Below are 23,320 nucleotides of genomic sequence, written 5' to 3'. Positions count from 1 at the left end.
CTTTCAGATGTCTAACTACCACACCAGCCATTAGCAAGTTAAGATGGCATAAATGCATTAGCTCCAAATGACAGCTTGTTCGCATTTCACAGAGAGGGTTTTTTCCATCCAGATTGTAGCCTATTAGTATCAATCAATCAGGTTGATGGGGGATGGGACTCAAAGCTGTCAGAACCGCAGATCTGGTGAGGGGGAGGACTGAAAGATAGTAGAACCAATCGGATTTGTTAAAGGACACGATTGGATGTTGTCAGTTCCAGTTCATCAGCTGTTACTCCCTCTAATTGTACAAATTGAGAGGGAAAAGTTCCTGAGAGTCATAACAGGAGTATCCAGCATTTTGTTCCAAAAATAGCATTTAATTCTTTTTAATGTTATCCAGGCACGTCCAGCTGTTAGCTTTTTCAGAACTGGTTGCAGCTGCTATTCCTTTAACATAAGAAGTACATTTCCATGAAGGTATTAACTGGCTTTATTTTAGCATTCTTGACAAAGACTTTGTGGAATTGCTGAAAATAAAGAAAACAGTGAGGTTGAAATGATAATAAGCTTTAGTTCTTTTGAAAAACAATAGAAATTCTGGATGTAGTTTTCTTTCAGCATTCTTTTGTGACGTTTGATTGGGGCCACTGGCCTTTTTTTGTAGGAGTGCTTTTGTTTCTTTGCAATAAGTGAGGGGAGAATCTATACCATCCATATTAGGAATAGCCAAATTCACGCTAAGATTGAAAAGAGGTCTTGGGATTTTAGAAGCCAACATATATTCTTATCTACTTCTGGAGCTTAGTGGGCGCAAATTCAAGCAGTGTGGAATTAAAGGGTACTTTTACTCCTTTTTTAAGATAAAAATAAGGAGGATGCAAACTTAGGTGAGGAGAGCATTTTAGAAATTTTCTCCAGCTGAACTTATCAGGATTTAATGATCTCTAGGAAGTTTATTTATTAGTGTCACAAGTAAGTTTACATTAACACTGCAATAAGTTACTGTGAAAATCCCCTAGTTGCCATACTCCAGTGCCTGAGGGAGAATTTAGCATGGCCAATGCACCTAACTAGTGTGTCTTTCGAACTGTGGAAGAGAACCGTAACACCCAGAGGAAACCTATGCCATCATGGGGAGACCGTGCAGACTCCGCACAGACAGTGACCCAAGCCAGGAATTGAACCTCTGAGTCCCTAGTGCTGCGAGGCAGCAGTGCTAACCACTGTGCCACTCCCTTCCCCCACCAACCCCTCCCCCCCAACCCCCACTCCCCCACATCCCCTGACTTCTCAAATCACTGCACATTAGAAGGCTGCACTTACATTTGGAAGCTTTGAGGAATTTTACAAAATACAGACCGCAGACTCTCAACACAGATCAACAAAAGAGCTCATCCTTATCAGAGCTGTTATAATTACTTCAGCTCTGAAGCCAAGCAGCCTCTGGCAACCTCAATTAAAACACTCAATCAGCCTGTGATTATTGTATTGAGTGGGTAACAGATGCTCCACTCAGGCAGGGGCCTCAATTTATTATGTTTTCAATGGATCCCGCAAAGCAGACAGAGGCCAATTTCATAAACCGACAGGATTCCCCTGATATAGGGTGCCACGGATTGTACACATGTAGCACTGAAGGTCCTATATAAGAGCACTTTAGTTTTATTAACCAGAAGGAGTCCTGTTCTATTACTCAATGGCTTTTATGTCATGCTATTCATACAACATTTCATTTAAGTATCCGTTCGTTTGCAATTTGTCCATCGAGCATCCTTGCAGTGTTGCACAAAAATACGATTGATTTAATGCTATCCAGCATCTACAAAGCACAAGTCAAGAGTGTGATGGAATACTCTCCAATCGGTGAGATGAGTGCAGCAACATTCAAGAAGCTTGACAACATCCAGGACAAAACAGCCTGCTTGATTGGCATCCCATTCACCACCTTCAACATTCACACTGGCAGCAGTATGTACTATGTACAAGATGCTCTGCAGCCACTCACTTAGGCTCCTTCTAAAGCACCTTCCAAATGCAAAACCTCTACCACCAGTAAAAGCAATGGCAGCAGATGCATTGCAACACCATCATCTGCAAGCCCTCTTCTAAGCCACACACCATTCTGACTTGGAACAATATTGCCATTCCTTCAGTATCACTGGGTCAAAGCTCGGGAACTCCCTTCAAACAAGTGGGTGTGCCTACACCACCTAGATTGCAGCAGTTCAATCACCAGCATGTGCTCAAGGGCAGTTAGGGATGGGCAATAAATGCCAGTCTGGAGAGTGACATCCACTTGCGAGAATAAGAAAAGGTAAATCTTCAAAACAAAAGCTGCTCCTAGAATAATAGCACTAAAGGAAAAGCACTTTCCTGCAAAAGAAAAAGCAAGACAAAAAAAAAACAGGAAAATAAATTGGCAACTTAAAATTGTGAAACCTTGTGTTACAGGTGATGTGTAGTTGCACAAGAAAAAGAGGTTCAGCAAAAGTTGGAGTTCCTTAACTGAGTAATTGACTCCAATTAATGTAGAATCATAGAATCCCTACAGCGCAGAAAGAGGCTATTCAGCCCACTGAGCTGGCGCCAAGAACAATCCCACTCAGGCCCTATCCCCATAACCCCACATATTTACTCTGCTAGCCTCTGACACCAAGGAGCAATTTAACATGGCCAATCTTTGGAGTATGTGAGGAAACTGGAGCACCTAGAGGAAATTCACGCAGACACGGGGAAAATGTGCAAACTCCATACAGACCCGAAGCCAGAATTGAATCAGGGTCCCTGGCACTGTGAGGCAGCAGTGCTAACCACTGTGCCACCATGTCACCCGAAAACAAGAGGGAAAATTTTAACTTTTGTTCATTCAGCAGGGGTGAGATAAATCTGGAATTAAAATTGTCACCAATGTAGAAATTCAGCGCAACACCAATTTCCCATCACCTAACACCTTTTATTGTGTACCAAAGAGAAGGGTTACAGCTAGACTGACTACACCTTGGGACCTACAATACCTGTCCTTGTTGAGCAGCAGGTTAAAAAACCCACTGACTGCTTCCCATTGGCGAGCCTCCATTCACTCAATAAGGAAACTTGCACTCCACAAAATCCACGGGGAAATCCATTGATGATCCTCTGTGGCTTCCCGTCCATCATAACATCCTTCCCTCCTTAGGTCCACGGTTATCCCAGCATCCTACTGACTGCTTGCCACCGCTAAGCAGTCAGTCCGAGATTCATTAAAGGCAGCCTGGGTCAGGCGGTGTGAACCAAACAGGGGATTTTGGTTTCGGGAGGGAGTGTCGCAGGGTTACCAATGCCAATTTCTCTGGTTTTGTTTCAACATCAATGCCTACTTTTTCCACCTCCATTTCTGAGTCTGTTCCTTTGCTATCTGGAGAGGCTAACATGAAGTAGGTTTGAGCTGAAGGCTGACACTGGCAGTTGCCATCTCCATGGTAGGTAGTGAGGCCTCTTCATGCACGGACACTGAGGTGGTCCAAGTGCTTCTTTAAGTTTTACCCTGGGCTTTTAACTTGTAAGATACTGGTCCTATTTTCTCCATAATGATCCCAGGGACCCACCTGGGACATTCCCAAAGTTTGGCATCACCTGATGTTCCCGCTATACTCTGAGCCCCTGTTTCTGTGTTCTCAAGTGATAAGGCAATCTCAAAGGCTTTTTTAAAGTCAAACTGGGTTCTGCCACCAGCTTGTTTTGGGTGGTAAGGTCATTTATACTATATACCAAGCTGTCTCGCAACATTTCACTACGAGTCCAAATACACAATATTCAGCCAATTTCTGCAACCTAGCCAAGAACTCAGTGATAGGTTTCCCAGGAATTCTCCCAGCCCTCTTGAAGCAATATCTTTGGAGGATTAAAGAAGACTAGGGATCCTAATGGCTTTTTACCAAATCTACTAGCTCATTAAAAGATAGGTCACACTGAAAATCAGGGCCCTGCTTGCCATTAACAGCATCACTTTTTGTTTTTCACCTCCTTCAATATTGTTAACACAAAAGCAATAATACATGCACTCAGTGTATTAGGCCCACTCTTCCCCACTGGTATCATGGAGTTCAAGTTTCCTGAAAAGACATTTAATGGGTGTGATCTTACCTGCTGTTTATACCATGTTCCTGTTGCAGTGAAGTCGGAGAATTTGGCAGCCAACCAAATCTATGTTCACTATGGTGGGATTTTCCAATCCCACTACTGTGAACATATGAATGGTATTCATATGTTGGTGTTCATCTGTTGGTCATACGGTATGAATGGTGACAAGAGTCCAGCCCATGGCTTTTTCTTACCGGATAGGATTCTTGGCTTACGGAGGTCGTCCAGAGAGGGAGATGGAGAAAAAAGTGTTTTCTCTTTGCTGCCGATGCAGTAATTCAATCAAACACTAGTTTCCCGTCACCATGCACCCTTTACTGTGCACCAGAGAAGGGACGTGCCTGCGATTTACAAACAGACTGTCTACATCTCGGGATCTACAAGGCCAGTCTGAATTGAGCAGCAGGTTATAAAAGCCCGCTGACCTCATCCCACTAGGCTCAATCAGGAAGCTTGTACTCCACAAAGTCCATGGGGTGATCTATCGATAATCCCCTGTGGCCTTTGTGGCCATCATGCAATCGTAATAACTTACACTCACCGGCCCTGCTGTCTTTTTGTGGGTTGCAAACTTAGGTTGTTCTTTTGATCAGATAAAAGGAACGCACACCAGAAGGCGGAGATGTCCTGCTATAATTGTGCAGAAGGGACACTGTATAGTCTCAACTGCAATTTTAACCAAAGGTGCGTGTGAAAAAGCCAATGGCTTTCACCAGATCAACCAACCAGCGACAATGTGATTTCTGAGCTGTCTCTTCGAATAAATTGGCCCTCCTAGTTCAGTATCATTTACATATTTAAGCATATTGCATGGAGTTCCTGAATCTAGGCCATTTACATAAATTAAAAATAGTCATGGTCCCAACAATAAGCCTGAGGAATCCAGTACAGCACTTTTTCATCCAGCTTCTAACTCCTGTAACTACTGCATGTTCTTCCCTACCTTTCAACTAGTTTCTTATTCATTTTGGGCTTTCCCTGAAAATAACCTGAGGCTAATTAACAGCATTTTGTATAGAACATTGTCAAATGCTTTTTGCGAGTTCAGATACAACACGCTATTCCAGTGTGCCCCATTCCACTTGGGTTTTCTGTTTCTTGGCAAAATTAAGCAAGTTGGTCAGAGAGTATACTTTTCTGAATCAATGTCTATCAGGTTATTGTTGTCCAGATGATCCTCAAGTGTACTGCTGAGAATCAATATCATTCGTTTCATGGAACAGAATTAAAACCAAGAGGTCACTCGTGTTGTGCTGAACATTCATTGGTCACAAATACACATGGTAAAATATGGATCACTTTACATTTCACTGAGTAAAAGGAAAACAGCACATTCAGAGCGATATGAGAAAATTAAGTCGTCCACTTTTCTTACCAATTTCCAATAAAGCGTGGGTCACTCTGGTCAATCTGAACTATGGTCCTGGGATCTACATAGAAGCCAATCAATACTCCACCCAGAAGATATCCTGCTGCAGGACCTAATGCTCCCATTACATACATGATGGCTGGAAAGCAGAGACGATGCAGAAATTGAGTAAAATATTGGGAACAACATGCACAAACAGACAGAATTATATAGAAGCTTAATTATACTATAGAAATTCCAGATGACTCTGTGTACAATAGCAATATGGATATACACAACAGAGGAGATAACCTTCTAAGAGTTGTCACTTGCATATTTTGACCAACTCATTGTGGAATGTTTCAGCTGCATCTTTCGATTTAACTGCTGGATTTTCCTTTCCTTTGAAGTCAATGCAAGGGAAAGCCAGCAAGATTGTATAGGAAGGTGGCTGGTCCAACTTTTGCCAGCTTACACTCCCTCTGAATTTGAAGGTTTCAGCCATTGACCTGAACTTCCCACTCAGAAAGGTCAAATAGATTTCTTGGTACTATTTAAAAAGAGCAGGAAACTTCCCTGGTATCCTAACACTGCAACGTGTTATATATAATCCTTTATATGATCAATGTTCATGGGATATTGCTGTTTGCAAACTGGCTGCTACCTTTTCCTAAACAACAGAGATGGTGCTTAAAGAGTACTCTGTTGGCCACAAAATGTTGTTCAATGTGTTGAGGATATGAAAGGTGTTATGTAAATACAAGTTTTATCTTTTTCAGAGGGTTTATTAACAGTTGTCACTAAGTCGAAATGTATTGTGAAGCAGCATGTAAAACAATGAATACACTGCAACTATCAGTGATATACTGGTGTGATTTTGAGAATGGGCGGCCTTGAATTCACAGAGTCCTGTCAGGTCTTTGAAAGAGTTATACAATTACTCCCATTTCCCTGTTCTTTCTCCAAGGCCTGCCAATTTTTTTCCCATTCGATTATTTATCCCATTTTCTTTGGAATTTTTTATTAAACCTACTTCCATGGAACAAAACAGCGTTGTGACATTATCTAATCCAATGACTTTGTATTAGATAACATAACAATATTTTATAGAACTCATTTTTTCTATATAATAACATTTCTCAATAAGAAAGGCAGGTAGGTATATGATGGTATACCTTCTCAACTGTAATGAGGGATAAATGCCAGACTAGCCATCAATGTCTACATCACACATTAGAAAAAGATTATGTTGCACTGAAGTGTTGAATATCCAGAAAGGCTGTCAAATCTTCTCCATTGTTGATATTGTGCTTACTGATGTGGATTGCAAGTCAAGCTGGTCAGAGATGGCAGTTTGGATGATGTGGCATGACGTGATGTAGGCAGCTAAGTGAATGAGTCAGTAAGTGACTGAGTGAGTCAGTGAGAGTGAGTGAGTCAGTGAGAGTGAGTGAGTCAGTGAGAGTGAGTGAGTCAGTGAGAGTGAGTGAGTCAGTGAGAGTGAGTGAGTCAGTGAGTGAGACAGTAACTAACACATGCGCGCACACACACACACACAAACACACACACACACACACACACACACACACACACACACACACAATGGAAATCAATGGCAATCTGTGCTATTAAAGCCAAAAAACATGCCCTCAAGAACTGTCAGCTAATCAGAGTGAGCTGACAGCTCTTCCCTCTGCAGCACCATTGTGAGCGATGGTCATTCCTGGGATTGCAGCAGGCTCAGCGCAGCAGCTATGAAGGAAGCCCCAAAATCAAGGTATGCAGGATTGGGTTTACCAGGGCCACTCTCCCACCGCTGTGGGGCTGGCCCTTGCCACCAGGATGATGCTCAGTGTACTTCAGGATGCCCGATCAAGAGAGCTGTCCTCCTGAATTTTCAGGGGAGTTGACAGCTGTTACTGGGCAGCCTCCCAATTGGGGTACTTGCTCCCCCAGGAACGGTGGGATGATGTCTGTAAGTTGCAAGTAATTGACTGGTTCTCCATTCTGTGCCTTCCAGTTCAGGGAGACAATGGCCTACTGGTTTTATCAGTTGACTATTAATTCAGACACCCAGATAATGTTCTGGGGACCCAGATTCGAATCTCACCGTGGCAAATGATAGAACCTGAATTCAATAAAAAAAAAATCTGGAATTTAAGGATCTATCGATGTCCATGAAACCATTGTTTGAAAAACCTATCTAGTTCACTAATGTCCTTTAAGAAAGGAAACCTGCTGTCCTTACTCTGTCTGGCCGACATATGATTCCAGAGCCACAGAAGAAGTTGACTCTCAACTAGCCTCAGGCAAATAGGGATGGGCAATAAATGCTGGTCAGCCAGCGACACCCACGTCCCACGAATGAATAATAAAAAAAATTATACAGTGTCCCTACCTCCCATTCCACTCCCACAGGGTGGAATTAACTTCTGCCCAATAGGCCTAATTTAACACAATAGTGTAAAGCTGGTGATAACAATTCAGCAGCCTGTTTTACATCTCTCACAAATGTTGTTCTCATTGAATTCAGCCATCTATAAATTTACACTGTTGCAGTTAAAATTATTCCCTTCACTGAGCTTATCTTTGTGGTTTTAAAAGATTAGCCCGGCTATACAGGGAGACCAAGCTAGTGATGATAAAGATAAACGCAAAATACTCCGGATGCTGGAATCTGAAACAAAAACAGAAACATGCTGGAAAATCGCAGCAGGTCTGACCCTCATCTCTGCTGATTCTCTTTCCTCTCAGTCTGACAAAGGGTCATCCAGACTCAAAACGTTGTCTCTGTTCTCTCCAGAAATGCTGTCAGACCTGCTGAGATTTCCTAGCATTTTTCTGTTTTTGTTGTAGTGATGACAAAGCCTTGATGAAAGACCTTTATATGATTTTTCATAATTAAATGTGAAGCTAGCACTAAATGAAAAGGCAGCGTAAGTTGCATAGATGAGAACATGACGATACCAAAGGCACACAGATAATAAGCAGGCAAAAGTATGGCAGATGACAATCATTGTGAGAAAGTGGAAGGTTTCTGAATCTGAGAAAGAAAATAAAACATGATCATTTAAGAGTGAAATCAGGAAGTATATTTTCACACAAAGGGTAGGAATGTAGAACTCTCTGCCCCCAAAAGTTCAATGGATGCTTGGTCAACTGAACTTTTCAAGACTGAGATCAGCAGATTTCTCCTCAGTAAGGAAATGGAACAATGGTAGCTGAACACAGATCAGCTGCGATCAATTGGGTGACAAGACAGGCTTCAGAAACTGATTGACGCACCCCTGTTCTATACTCCTATGAATTTGAATTTCTCCAGTTGTCAGATACCATGCAAATTGGGCGTTAAAACCAAGCAGTATAGGTACTAATCATCCTGCCCTGCCATGATTTTCATGGAAGGCTGAGGTGCCCATCTGAATCTTACCACTTAGTAAGTAGCACAATTCCATTTTAACTGCCCACTTGGGGGCAGGGGTTGGAGCAAGAATCCAAGTGCATGCATTAAAACAAGCCTGTGAAATCCAATATGGAAGATAGAAACAGGAGTAGGCCATTCAGCCCTTCGAGTCTGCTCCACCATTCAACGTGATCATGACTGATCCTCAATATCAAATCCATACCCCTTTAGTGTCTAGAAATCTATTTCTTTCTTAAATACATTCACTGGCCTGGCCTTTACAGCCTTATGTGGTAGAGAATTCCCCAGGTTCACCACCCTCTGAGTAGAGAATATCTCACCTCAGTTCTAAATGGCCTACCCTGTATCTTGAAACCATGATCGCTTGTTCTAGACAGCTCCCATCCCACTCCCCAATTTGCCTATTGACTCAGCTTGTCTAAGTTGCCTTGAATCCTCTTCCCCCTCACCACTCAATTCCAGCTAGTTGTGCGTCGTCAGCAAATTTGGAGATATTACATTTCACTCCTTCATCCAAATTGTTGATATATATCGTGAATAGCTGGGGCCCAAGCATTGATCTCTGTGACAGCCCACTAGTTACTGCCTTCCACTCTGAAAAATATCTCTATATTCTTCTTGTCTCCTGTCTGCTAACCAATTCTTAATCCATGGCAGAATATTATCCCCAATCCCACGTGCTTTAATTTTACACATTAACCTTTTCAGTGGGACTTTATTAAAATTTGTCCTTGGGCACAATGTAACCTTCATTGAATCCCTACAATGCAGAAGGAAACTATTTGGCCCATCGAGTCTGCACAGAACTTCCAACAGAGCACCACATTCAGGCCCCATCCCTTTAACTCCACATACTTACCCTGCTAATGCCCCTCTTTTAACATCTGGGGACATTCGGGGGACATGGCATCACTGGCTGGTCAGCATTTATTGCTCATCTCTATTGCCCTCCGAAGGCAGTTGAGAGTCAACCACATTGCTGTGGCTCTGGAGTCACATGTAAGCTAGACCATTATACACAGGAGCAGAATTAGGCCATTCGGCCCACTGAGTCTGCTCCACCATTCAATCATGGCTGATATTTTTCTCATCCCCATTCTCTTGCCTTTTCCCTATAACCCCCGATCCCCTTATTAATTAAGAACCTATCTATCTCGCCTCCACAGCCTTCTGCGGCAAAGAGTTCCATAGATTCACCACTCTCTGGCTGAAGAAATTCTTCCTCATCTCTGTTTTAAAGGATTGTCCCTTTAGCCTGAGGTTGTGCCCTTTGATTCTAGATTTTCTTAGTAGTGGAAATATCCTCTCCACGTCTACTCTATCCAGGCCTTGCAGTATCCTGTAAGTTTCAATAAAATCCCATCTCATCTTTCTAAACTCCAACGATATGGGCCTAGAGTCCTCAACCGTTCCTCATACGACAATCTCTTCATTCCTGTGAATCTCCTCTGGATCATTTCCAAGGCCAGCACATCCTTCCTTAGATACAGGGTCCAAAACTGCTCACAATACATAAGAACATATCAACTTGGAGCAGGAGTAGACCATCTGGCCCCCCCGAGCCTGCTCTGCCATTCAATAAGATCATGGCTGATCTTTTCATGGACTCAGCTCCACTTACCCGCCCACTCACCATAACCCTCAAGTCCTTTACTGTTCAAAAATTTATCTATCCTTGCCTTAAAATACTCCAAATGGAGTCTGGCCAAAACCTTATACAGCCTAAGAAGTACATCCCTGCTCTTGTATTGTAGCCTTCTTGACATGAATGCTAACTTTGCATTTGCCTTCCTAACTGCCAACCGAACCTGCACGTTAACCTTGAGAGAATCTTGAACAAGGACTCTCAAATCCCTTCGTGTTTCTGATTTCCTAAGCATTTCCCCATTTAGAAAATAGTCTATGCCTCCATTCCTCCTTCCAAAGTGCATAACCTCACATTTTTCCATATTGTACTCCATCTGCCACTTCTTTGTGCACTCTCCTAACGTGTCCAAGTCTCTCTGCAGCTCCCCCGCTTCCTCAAAACTATCTGTCCCTCTACATATCTTTGTATCATCAAACTTAGCAACAATGCCTTCAGTTCGTTCTTCCAAATCGTTAATGTATATTGTGAAAAGTTGTGGCCTCAGCAGCAAACCCTGAGGCACACCATTAGTCACTGGCTGCCATCCTGAAAAAGAGCCCTTTATCCCCATGCTCTGCCTGCCGTCAATCAGCCAATCTTCTAACTATGCCAGAATCTTATCCTTAACATCACAGCTTCTTAACTTATTTAACAGTCTCCTAAGCAGCACCTTGTCAAAGGCCTTCTGGAAATCTAAATAATCACGTCCACTGGTTCTCCTTTATCTAACTTCCTTGTTACCTCCTCAAAGAGCTCTAACAGATTTGTCAGACATGACCTCCCCTTGACGAAGTCATGCTGACTCAGTCGTATCTTATCATGCACTCCCAAGTATTCCGCGATCTCATCTTTAATAATGGACTTTAAAAAGAGTCCAGACTGGGTAAGAAAAGCAGATTTCCTTCTCTAAAGAACATTAGGGTACCAGATGGGCTTTTCTGACAATCAGCAATGGTTTCATGGATATCAGCAGATTGCTAATTCCAGATATTTGTTTTTATTGAATTCAAATTCCATCATTTTGATGGGATTTGAACCCAGGTCCCCAAAATATTAGCTGAGTTTCTGGATTAATAGTCAAGTGATAATACCATTAGGCCGCCACCTCCCCAGTGAGTTTCTCTCATTGTTTTATCAATAGCGATGGCTAAACTGACATGGGAACAATAACCATGTGGATGAGATACCAAAGGATGGAGGTACCTGTGAAACCACAACCCAGCACCACACAACACTTTTAAAAGAAATGGAAGTAGAAATGGGGTGGGAGATGAAACCATATTTTATGAATATTATGTGACTATAGTTGTACTTTATGAAAAAGTTAGTTTTGGTTTAGTGCTGCATTGTTACAGCAGACCTTAAAGGTTTTTTTTTTAACCACGGTAATGTAGCACTGGATTTGTTGTTAAGCACCATCAGTTCAGTCAGGTGGAGAATACGGGCTGAAGAGTTTGAAAAGGGATGTAACATAAAGTAGGTTAATATTTTGGTCATGAGTATGTTAGTTATGAATTTTTTAAATGATTCTTGTAGCTATTATTTGTGTTCCATTGTGTCACTTTCTGCAAGTACAATAAGAAGCAATAGACATTGATCTCCTGTCAGATACAACAAACTAGCATGAAAATAATAAGTCGCAGACAGATTCAACTCCACAGCTTTCTCACTGTTATTAGTAGTCAAGTGAATTGAAAACATTTAGCCACATTCTCAAGGCTGACTCATATATGACAAATGGTCATTTAGCTCGTTACGTGTGTGCCAGTTTCTTTGCAAAGCTATCCTATTAGTCCCACTCCACTTGTATTTCTCCCTAATTCTATAAATTGTCTTCCCTTCAAGTATTTATCTAATTCCTTCTTGAAAGATCTGTTTCCATTATCCTTTTAAACAGTCATTCCAGATCAGTGCTTTTTTAATTTATTATTCTTTCACAGGATGTGGGTGTCACTGACCAGGTCAGCATTTGTTACCCATCCCGAATTGCCCTCGAGAAGATGGTGGTGAGCTGCCTTCTTGAACCGCTGCAGTCCATGTGGTTTACGTACACCCACTGTGCAGTTAGGGAGGGAGTTCCAGGATTTTGACTCAGTGACAATCAGGGTTTGACAATATCATTCCAAGTCAGGATGATGTGTGCCTTGGAGGAGAACTTGCAATGTGGTGGTGTTGCCAATCATGTCCTGCCCTTGTCCCAGGTTTGGAAGGTGCTGTCGTAGGTGAGTTGCTGCAGTACATCGTGTATATATACAAAGACACAAATTAGGAGTGGCAATAGGCCATTTGGCCCCTTGAGCCTGCTTCTGAGTGTGGCCTCAACTTCACATTTCCACATGCCTCAATATCCTTTCATATAGGGTGCAAATGCTGCCACTGTGCATTAGTGGTGGAGAGAGTGGATGTTGAAGGTGGTGGATGGGGTGCCAATCAAGTGGGCTGCTTTGCCTAAATGATATTGAACTTCTAGAGTGCTGTTGGAGCCGCACTCAAGCGGAGGGTATTCCATTGCAGTCCTAACATGTATTCTGCAGCTGGCTGACCAAATTCCCAGTCTCTGAGCTGATCTTCTTGCCATAGTATTTATATGGCTGGTCCCATTCAGTCTCTGAACCTCCAGGATGTTGATAGTGGGGGACTCAGTGATGATAATGCCACTGAATGTCAAGAAGAGATGGTTAAATTCACTCTTGTTGGAGATGGTCATTGCCAGGTGCTTGTGTGGTATGAATGTTTGGCCATTTAACACACCAAGCTTTAATGTTGCGTGGGTCCTGCTGTAAATGGATACAGACTACTTCAGTATCTGAGGAGCCCAAGTGATACTGAACATTGTGCAATCACTAGCAAACATCCCCACTTCTGACCTTATGATGGAAGGAAGTTCATTGATGAAGCAGTTGTAGATGGTTAGGCCTGGGACACTATCCTGAGGAACTCCTGCAGTGATGTCCTGGGACTGGGATTATTGACCTCCAACCACTAGAAACTTCTTCCTTTGTGCTGAGGATGACTCCAACCAGCGGAGGGTTATCTTGCCAATTCCTTGAAGGACACTCGGTCAAATGCTCTCTTGATGTCAAGGGCAGCCACTCTCACCTTATCTCTTGAGCTTAGTGCTTTACTCCAAGTTTGGCCCGAGGCTGTAATAAGGTCAGAAGATGAGAGGCCCTAACAAAACCCAAACTGAAGATCAGTGAGCAGGTTATAGCTGAGTAAGTGCCACTTCATAGCACTGTTAATGACCCTATTCATCACTATACTGATGATCGAGAGTAGAAAGCTGGGGCTATTTTATTCAAATACTTTATTTAAGAATTGAATATAGGTCTATAAATGGCCTGGGGTAGGAGCGATACAGCTTTAATTCAGTTCTCCATTATGAATTCCACAGAATAGTAAAATAACTTTTCAATCCTAACATTAATTGCTTCCGACAGATGAGTCTCCACTGACAAAGCAATCATGTGAGGTTTGCTGACTTTTTATTTTTAAGTACAATTGTGTAACTCGACTTAATTCTGAAAGGAGCTAATTAAATACAATGAGGCGCAGGGGACAAAGCTGGGTCACTGAATAGTGAGTCAAAAGGTGGAATTGAGAAAAACAGTATTAGCATCTTTCAGCCAGGTGAGAGAAAAATTTGCACTTTTGATCACTCTGGCACTCGAGGACAAAAATCTGACTTGGTTGTGAGATGACACTAAAGCACTCACTGCCCAAGCTCACACAGGAACACTGACTTACAGGCAATGTGTCGAGGCTCTGGCAGTATCAATGCAACTGTAACCCAGGCAAGCCTTCAGGAGAATAGGGAGAGGAAGGAATATAAAGCTGTACTGAATTATGTAAGGAGAAAACTCCCGATTATATCATTCATATGATGAGATAGTGCTGTGGAGTATGTCCTTCTAACCAGTTTCTGAAGGTTGTCACCTTTCTGTACGCGTACATTAAGGGAGCAGCAGCTGCAATGTCAGAACAATAAAGTATGCATCATGCGCCTCACACACATGACTTGGCAAATTAAAAATATGTACCATTTTATAAACAGTACAAATGAAATGTAATTATCAAGGCTATACTGAGATTTCTATTTGATCAACAATCGTCTGTGCCAAGCGTTAGTTGCATATTGTTAAGTATTTATTTGCATTCAGACTGTGGATTCATTTGTGCACTTTAATCGAGAAGCTGACAAAAACTGTGCTTGTTGAGTTCCGGAGGTGTATTCAGTAAACGAAAGCGAATACAGGGTGTAAGAATTGTAAAGACTGGACTTCACCAGTGGGTGAAATTTTCTGGACACTCCTGCCGGGAAGATCTTCCAGTCCTGCTGAAGGTGATCCCCTCCATGCCACATTCCTCAGCGCAGGGAAACCCTGTAGACATTGGTGAACATAAGAACATAAGAAATGGGAACAGGAGTAGGCCATCTAGCCCCTCAAGCCTGCCCCGCCATTCAATAAGATCATGGCTGATCTGTCGTGGCTCAGTTCCACATTCCCGCCCTCTCCCCATAACCCTTAATCCCCTTGCCTATCAAAAACCTATCAACCCGCATCTTAAATATATTTAGTGAGGCAGAGATTCACCACCCTTTGAGTGAAGAAGTTCCTCCTCAACTCTGTTCTAAACCGCCCCCCCCCCCCCTTTATCTTGAGGCTGTGCCCTCTAGTCCTACTGTCCTTTCTGAGCGGGAAGAGTCTCTCCACCTCTATCCTATCCATCCCATTCATCATCCTACATGTCTCAATCCCCTCATTGTTCTAAACTCTAATGAGTACAAGCCTAGTTTATTCAGCCTCTCCTCATAGTTCAACCCCCTCAACTCCACCTGACGAAGGGGCAGCCAGCACTCCAAAAGCTAGTAGCTTGTGCAACCAAATAAACCTGTTGGTCTTTAACCTGGTGTGGTGAGACTTCTTACTATGTTTACTCCAGTCCAACGCTGGCATCTCCACATCATGAAGTGTATGTAACGCAGTGGTTCTCAATCTTTTATGTCATGGCATACCTCTGTACTGTGAAAGTTATTGAGGCAAACCTCTGATTTTCTCTTTATGGGAACTTCCCTCTTAACCTCTCCTCCTCTCGCTTTTCCCCTGATCTTTTGTGTGGGCGCAGGGACCATTGTCGCTGACTCCAAGTCCCACTGGTCATGCACACGGGCCTGGCCAACACAAAATCTGAGCTGCGCATGTGCAGTTCTTTCCCAGCCGGCACATGCACGACCGGTCCATGATTCGTTGGGTCTTGGAGATGCCAACCACAGAGCAAAAGATGAAGGTTCATTTTAGTTTCATTACATGAATTTTGAATCATTTTGAATCTTTTTTCACAGCATACTTGGGGTGTGGGGTTCTTCATTTTACATTGGTTGGCAGCCACTGGTCTAACCTATAAGAAGCTGGCGCTGCATTGCAAAGGGCAGTCTCCCAGGTTTTCAGATACAACACTCAAAACTCAGGCAGGAGGAGAGAACTAGTCTATAGGTGACTCAGAGACCCTTAGACAAACATTTGAGGGAATGGGAGCAGATAAGCTCAGAAATAAATGCACACTGTGTCACCCCAAGGACTTTATGCAGTGCAGCAAAAAAATTACATCGTTCTAGTGATCATGGTCAGTGAATTCATCTTCAAATGCTATATCCTCATCGCTAAACCAATAGCCTAGCACACTATTCAGTTCATGACATTCTTAATGCACACCAATCAGCATTCTCTATCAAACATGGATCAAACCTCATATTCACAGCACACTTTCACTGTCACATACTAAGCACTGTTGCAAGCCACACACACCCACATCTTAACACATGCACACACAATACCTATTCTATCATGAAAGGCACAGTGTTTAAACACATCGCACCACACTCAGTCACACTTCTCTCACTTTTGCAGCACGAGATGGCACACAATCAGAGTTGGCAGCAGCTAAGTTACATGTCCTCGCTTCCATGGCAGTGTTCACCATAATTGGAGCGGCCCTCATTGAGGTCAGGGCCAGCGAAGATATGGCACATTCCAAACTAATCCAACTGCCCACATCCCACTTTTCATCCTACTGTCTCTTTGGATTTTCAAGCTGAAGATGGTGTCAGTCTGCAACTTTTACCATCTGCACCCGTCTCCACTCCTTGCCACAACATTACCCTTCTGCTTTCTCCTTTCAGACATGCAAGAACTGCTACCAAGTCAAGCACTGGCTCAGGATAGTGAAGGTCAAGGAGAGTAGAATGTGAATAATGAAGAAACACTGTCACCCAAACTCACATTCAGATATTAGCACTGTGCATCCTTTAGAGGGTAACATTCAGACAGGATCAGTGTGTGACCCAGCACGAGTGGCTTACAGTCAGGGCTGGGGGAAAGGATATTACGGAGCAGCTCCCTAGAGGTGAAGTCACTCACATATTTGGCTGTAGTGGGCTTAGGTGAGGACTTCAGAGAGGCTTCAAACAAATTTACTGATGTCCACACACACAGCATTACTTGGTGTATTGGCAGGCTGTTTCATTCTCAAAGATCCTGAAGGAGTCTGGCTCCAATTTGGTACAGGATCAGGTGCAGAGTTTGGAAGAACACCTTCGCAGTGTGGAAGTGGTGGTCAACCCGTTGGCGTGAATCTTTCGCGATAGTTTCAGGTGCTTGTCCAACCCAAAGAGTGGAAAATCTTGTGAGAAGATACCTGACACTTCAGACACATGTTCTGATGCTATTGCACACACTCGCAATATTTTAGTTGGTGGGCATGACTGTTAATAATTAATAAGCTAGTTAAAGCCATTAAAAGAACAATCAACTGGAACTTAACGTGGCCTGTGCTATTTTTATGGTGATGTTTGGGCAACATGGGCAGTCATCCTGTTTCTTTCACTTTCTCATCCAAGGACAGGATAATAGGGAGCTGCAGCATTGGCTCTGTGAGTTGTTAGGAGTGAGAGTTTCCTGTTGCTTTAGTTGTGACAATTCAGGCCTTTTCCTTTGTTCTCCTTTGAAATATTTGCTTTGTTAGACTTCTTCTTGGGGCTCTTTTGTTTGGTCAATTCTGTTGGAGCATTTCTGCCCATTGCCAGTGCATAGAACAGTGCCATCTGCATTTCAGCAGATGGAGTTGTGTACTCCTCTGGAGGAGGAAGAGAGGGGCCAAAGAAGAGGAGGCTAGGTGTCCACAGGCAGCATTGCTGGGAGATATTTGTGGGAGGGAAAGTGCAGGCACAGCGAATGCAAGGACAGCAGGGAGAGCAAAGTGAACAACATTGCAGAATAAGCCACTATCCTCATACCAGACGCACAGGCAGTGATCCAGCTTTCACCACCTATCCAGGGTCCAGTGCCACAGAAGGCTCTAGGGACACCTTGACATTATTATCTGACATGATGGGCCAGAGATCGTCTCCAGCTGTGCAGGTAGGCACCCAATGCCAGTGACTCTGAAGGTCACAATAGTCCTCAATTTTTATGTATCTGGATCATTCCAGGGGTCAGTGGGGGCTGTGTGGAATGTCCCGGTCAGCTGTCCATAGCTGCATCAAATCAATAACTGACACTTTGATCAGTGGGTTCACACATTCATTCATTATCAGTTGGATCAAACCAGACAGGCTTAGTGAGCCAGAGACATCTCTCATGTCCAGAGTCCATAGACTGCACTCATGTGACCATTAATGTACCAGCAAGTCAGACAGGGAATTTTGTGAATAGAAAGACCATAAGAGCTAGAACTTTCAAGTCTGTGCAAGGCACCTTGGCAGTTCCCACGATGCATATATTCTGAAACATTCCCAATGCCAAGACTGCTTGTGGCCCCAGTTCAGTTGCACTGGTTGGTTGCTGGACAACAAAGGGTATCTGTGGAAAAGGTGACTAATAATGCCTCATCTGCATTCTAGGACAGAGGTGGAAGAGAGGTACAATCAGCATCATGCCTCCAAAACAGCAGTGGTTGAGAGGACAATAGGGCTAACAAAGATGGGGTTCCATGCCTGGACTATTCCTGTAATACCCACCAGAGCAAATGTCACTTATTGTTGTGGTCTGCTGAACTCTGCACAACCTGGCACTGGCAAGGAGCAACCCACTTGAGAATGAGGACACTGAGGCAGCTCCACACGCATCAGACAAAGATTCTGCAGATAGATTTGATGAGGTACCCAGCCAGGCACAGGTGAAGATGAGAAGCCAGACAAGAGGAACCATCCAGGAGGCAGGGACACTGCAGAGGCCTTGATTCAACGCTCCTTCAACTACGCTGCTAAGGCTTCCCTTCCATCTGAGTCCTAGGGAACCTTCTCCTTCACACACATTTAAAATAATACAATGCCATGGCCCCAGTGTCTCCTCGCAACATCCAGGAAAATTATGAAGAATACTCAGGGCATTGAAACAAAATCTTGATTTATATTTTATGACAGAGATGCAATCTAAAAACAAAACATACAATAGTTGACCTAGTGACGTGAAACAAACAGTGCAGCGAGGAAAACAACTAATCACCTCTGAAATCCTCCCTTTGCTCACAATGCCTTAAACTTTTACTTAAAAGTGCTATCCCACTGCCACCACCCAACAATATGGCTGGGCATTCCATGGGCAGTGCAGCCTCTGAAGATGGCGTGGAGACTGGCAGAGGAATTGAGGATCTTCCACCCACATCCACAGTGTTGTGAAAGAAGCCCACAGAGAAAACAGATGACTTATTCCCCAGCGTGAGGGGGTTTGTATGTCCTTCTCTGCTCTCCATTGATGAACGGGCACCAAGCAGAGAGCCTAGGTGCTGCATCCATCCCTCACATTGGCACTTAGAGCTCTGGGTCAAAGCAGTGCTCATGCTTCGCATGGACTCTTCCATGGCATGCAGACCCTCAGGGATCTCAATCAGATCTTCCACTGAACATCCAGCATTTGCCACCTGATGGACAAGTCCAAAGGCACAGCATAGTCCTGGTCCCCAACGCTTCACTGAATGCTAGCACCGTGTGCACTCTGACTCCACCAGCTCCGCATGCAAGCGTGCTGTGCCCTCACCACCGTACACTACCATCTGAACCAACACACTATGCTTAGGGCTCAGTCCGGAGGGTGGCTCATCTGAGGGAGGAAAATGCTCGGTCACATGGTCAATGCCTATGCCCAGGTTAGACTAACATCAACAACATCGTAGAGGCTTTAAGATTGCTGAATCACTGGGGACATTTTCTCAAGAGTCTGTATAAGGGATGAGAGGACCCTTCATTCTATTCACCCTCTGCCTTCCCATCGGACTCTTACTTTCCTCTGAGATACCTACCTCTCCACGACCGGAGGATCTTCCGCCACCCTCAAGCTGATGAGGATGACAATGTCGGCCCCTCCACAGCGAGTTGCTGAGCGCTCAGGCTTTTCACCAATATATGCAAAGGTCCATTCATTAGACAACCCTCCTCCAACACCATAACATGCTGTTTCCCATCCTGCCCAACTCACCCCCAAGAACCATGTTAAAGTTTGTAACATCTTTGCACACCTGACCCTTAAATGGACCCAGGACTCCCCATTTTATTTCCTAGCCTGAACATGCACAGGTAGAAGTGTGTCCTGAGATGCTGAGTCCTGTGCCCCTGAGTGCTGTGAAGGACAGGCACCAGACCTCTCCACTCTGGATCATGCCAATTTGGTACTCACCCTTGCCATGCACAGAAGATCACTGAACTTTTTATGGCATTATATCCAAGTCATGCCTGCTGACCTCAGCTGCCATCTCTGTCCAGACCTACTTTGTTTGGTGGAGTGGCCTCCGCAGTATTGCTGCCTGGCACTCACTGCCTCCACGACAGCATGCAGGCAGTCGACAGAAAACCAGGGGGCTGACTGCCCATTTGCATTGCCCTTCCTTGGTATGTTCCCAGGTGCTGCCGCCAGTGTACATATAAGAACATATAAGAAATAGGAGCAGGAGTAGGCCATCTGGCCCTTCGAGCCTGCCCCGCCATTCAATAAGATCATGGCTGATCTGTCGTGGCTCAGTTCCACTTTCCCGCCCTCTCCCCATAACCCTTAATCCCCTCTCTTATCAAAAACCCATCAACCCGCTTCTTAAAAATATTTAGCGAGGCAGCCTCCACCACTTCAACGGGCAGAGAATTCCAGAGATTCACCACCCTTTGAGTGAAGAAGTTCCTCCTCAACTCCGTTCTGAACCGCCCCCCCTTTATCTTGAGGCTGTGCCCCCTAGTCCTACTGTCTTTTTTGAGCGGGAAGAGTCTTTCCACCTCTATCCTATCCATCCCATTCATCATCTTATACGTCTCAATGAGATCTCCCCTCATTCTGCCTAGTTTATTCAGCCTCTCCTCATAGCTCAACCCCCTCAACTCCGGTATCAGCCTAGTAAACCTCCTCTGCACTCCCTCCAGGGCCAAAATATCCTTGCGCAGGTGCGGCGCCCAAAACTGCACACAGTACTCCAGCTGCGGCCTCACCAATGCCCTATACAGCTGCAGCAAGACCTCCCTACTTTTATATTCAATCCCCCTCGCTATGAAGGCCAGCATCCCATTCGCCTTCCTGACCACCTGCTGCACTTGCAGGCTGGGTTTTTGCGACTCATGCACAAGGACCCCGAGGTCCCTCTGCACCGTCGCCTGCTGCAGTTTTTCGCCACGTAAGTAATAGTCCTTCCTACCATTCTTCCTACCAAAGTGGACCACCTCACACTTGCCAACATTAAATTCCATTTGCCATTTCCTGGCCCATTCGCCCAGCCTATCTAGATCCTTCTGCAGACTCTCCACACCCTCCGCACAATTTGCCTTTCCCCCAATCTTGGTGTCATCAGCAAATTTCGACACCCAACACTCGGTTCCCTCCTCCAGATCATCTATATAAATGGTAAATAGCTGAGGCCCCAGCACCGACCCCTGGGGCACCCCACTAGTCACCAACCGCCAATCCGAATAGCACCCATTGACCCCCACTCTCTGCCTCCTATTTGACAACCAATCCTCTATCCACGCTAACACCCTACCCCCAACTCCATGTCCTCTGACCTTCTGCAGTAACCTCTTGTGAGGTACCTTATCAAACGCCTTCTGAAAATCCAGAAAGACCACATCCACCGGCTCTCCTCTATCCACCGCCCTAGACACATCCTCATAGAACTCCAGTAAATTTGTCAGACACGACTTCCCTTTAATGAAACCGTGTTGCGTCTGCCCTATCAAGCAATTCCCTTCAAGATGCCTCGCAATTTCCTCCTTAATGACGGATTCTAACATTTTACCTACCACAGACGTTAAACTAACCGGCCTGTAATTCCCCGCCTTTTGCCTGGCACCCTTCTTAAACAAATGGAGAGTTCTCTGGGTCTCCTCCAATGGCTTCTGCAATCTGACAGAGCCACTTCGAAACTTCCTGCCAGGTTTCCATTGGACGCTCCTGTCCCTGCCAGCTTTGCTGCACCAGTGCCAGCCAGCATGTTATCATGTTTTGTCAATCTTGGGGAGAAGCAGGAAACATGGCCACTCTCGGTCCTGTTCGCTGTGCATGGCCAACAAGTGTGAAATTGAGGCTCAGTGACCTTACAAATCCACCCATAAGGGACTGTCTGAAGGCCGCTCATACTCCAATGCATGCAGTAGCCACCCGATATTACAGTGCTGCAGTGGAAGTTCAGACTGAGGCTCGGGATATCTCAGCCTGCCACTACACAAATGCAGACAGCTGTGTCAATCATTACAGATGCCTGTGCTCAAAGGGCTTTTCAGGGTCACAAATCCATCCAGCAATCCACGCTCTAGCGGATTATTAGGATTAGGGAGGTGCCGACTCAGAGAATCAGCACTATGTCTATGCTGTCATCTCCCAGGCTGAATACATTTGTCCCTCTCCCATCACTGTCAAATGACCAGTGCCCTTGCTGTTACTTCTCAGCCAGCCAGCTAAGTCAGCCTACTGTCACCCTTGACAAAGTAGTCCAGCGCAAAGCTGGGCCCTCAAAGTCCAAAGATACCCAAAGCCAAAACCATCTGTGATTTCTTCCAGTGAAAAATCAGAAACCTTCTATTAACCATACGGTGGGTCACGGTTAGCACTACACGGGTGTGATTAACTGAGTTTTCTGAGTTGATTCCTGGGGTGGAGGACGGTTGTTTTATGAGGAAACGTTCAGCAGGTTATGTCTATACTCACTGGTGTTGAAAGAATGAGAGGTGATCTAATTGAAACATATATTCTGAGGGGACTTTGAAGGATGGATACTGGAACAATATTCACCTTGTTGGGGAGTCTAGAACCAGGTATTCAGTTTAAAAATAAGGGGTCACCCACTTGAGATGAAAATGAGGAAGATATCTTTCTCTCAATGGATCATGCAACTTTGGAATTCTCATCCACAAAGAGCAGCGGTGCCTGGATCATCGAATAGATTCAAGGCGGACTAAGTCAGATATTTGATTGACAAAGGTTGGGGGAGGACAGAAATGGAGTTAAGGCCACAATCGGATCAGATATGATCATACTGAATGGTGGACCAGGCTCAAGGGGTCAAATAGCCTACTGTTGTTCCTATTTCTTATATTCTTAAAAGGTATGGAATACTGGATGTTTTAAGGGATGAAGTTAGAATGGGATGGTTATTTTGTGGCGCTTTTATTTCAGCCTTGTAGCCAAGCATCCTTTCTGGATGCATCACAGCTTGTCCAAGATGACAAGAAGCTACAAAGGGTTGCGAACAAAGCCCTTTCCGTCACTCAAACCAGTCTCCCATCCGTTGACTCCATCTGTACTTCCTGCTGTCTTGGGAAAACAGCCAGCCTAATCAAGGACTCCATGCA

The 23,320-nt window shown here is 44.4% G+C and overlaps 1 protein-coding gene across 3 annotated transcripts in view; it reads right to left on the bottom strand.

The window, feature by feature from the left end:
- Positions 1 to 23,320, bottom strand: part of LOC145346623 (solute carrier organic anion transporter family member 5A1-like) — a 167,376-nt gene that overhangs the window by 64,223 nt on the left and 79,833 nt on the right. For all 3 annotated transcript variants that reach the window (XM_080194114.1, XM_080194112.1, XM_080194113.1), the window contains one exon: positions 5,477 to 5,609. In XM_080194114.1, the coding sequence (XP_080050240.1) occupies positions 5,477 to 5,609 (133 nt within the window). The remainder of the gene's footprint in view (positions 1 to 5,476; positions 5,610 to 23,320) is intronic.

Source organism: Carcharhinus amblyrhynchos, chromosome 8 (assembly GCF_965287045.1).
Source record: "Carcharhinus amblyrhynchos chromosome 8, sCarAmb.v2.hapA, whole genome shotgun sequence".
Lineage (NCBI taxonomy): Eukaryota > Metazoa > Chordata > Chondrichthyes > Carcharhiniformes > Carcharhinidae > Carcharhinus > Carcharhinus amblyrhynchos.
The sequence above is the reverse complement of the archived record's forward strand: the minus strand, read 5'-3'. Positions and strand labels throughout refer to the sequence as shown.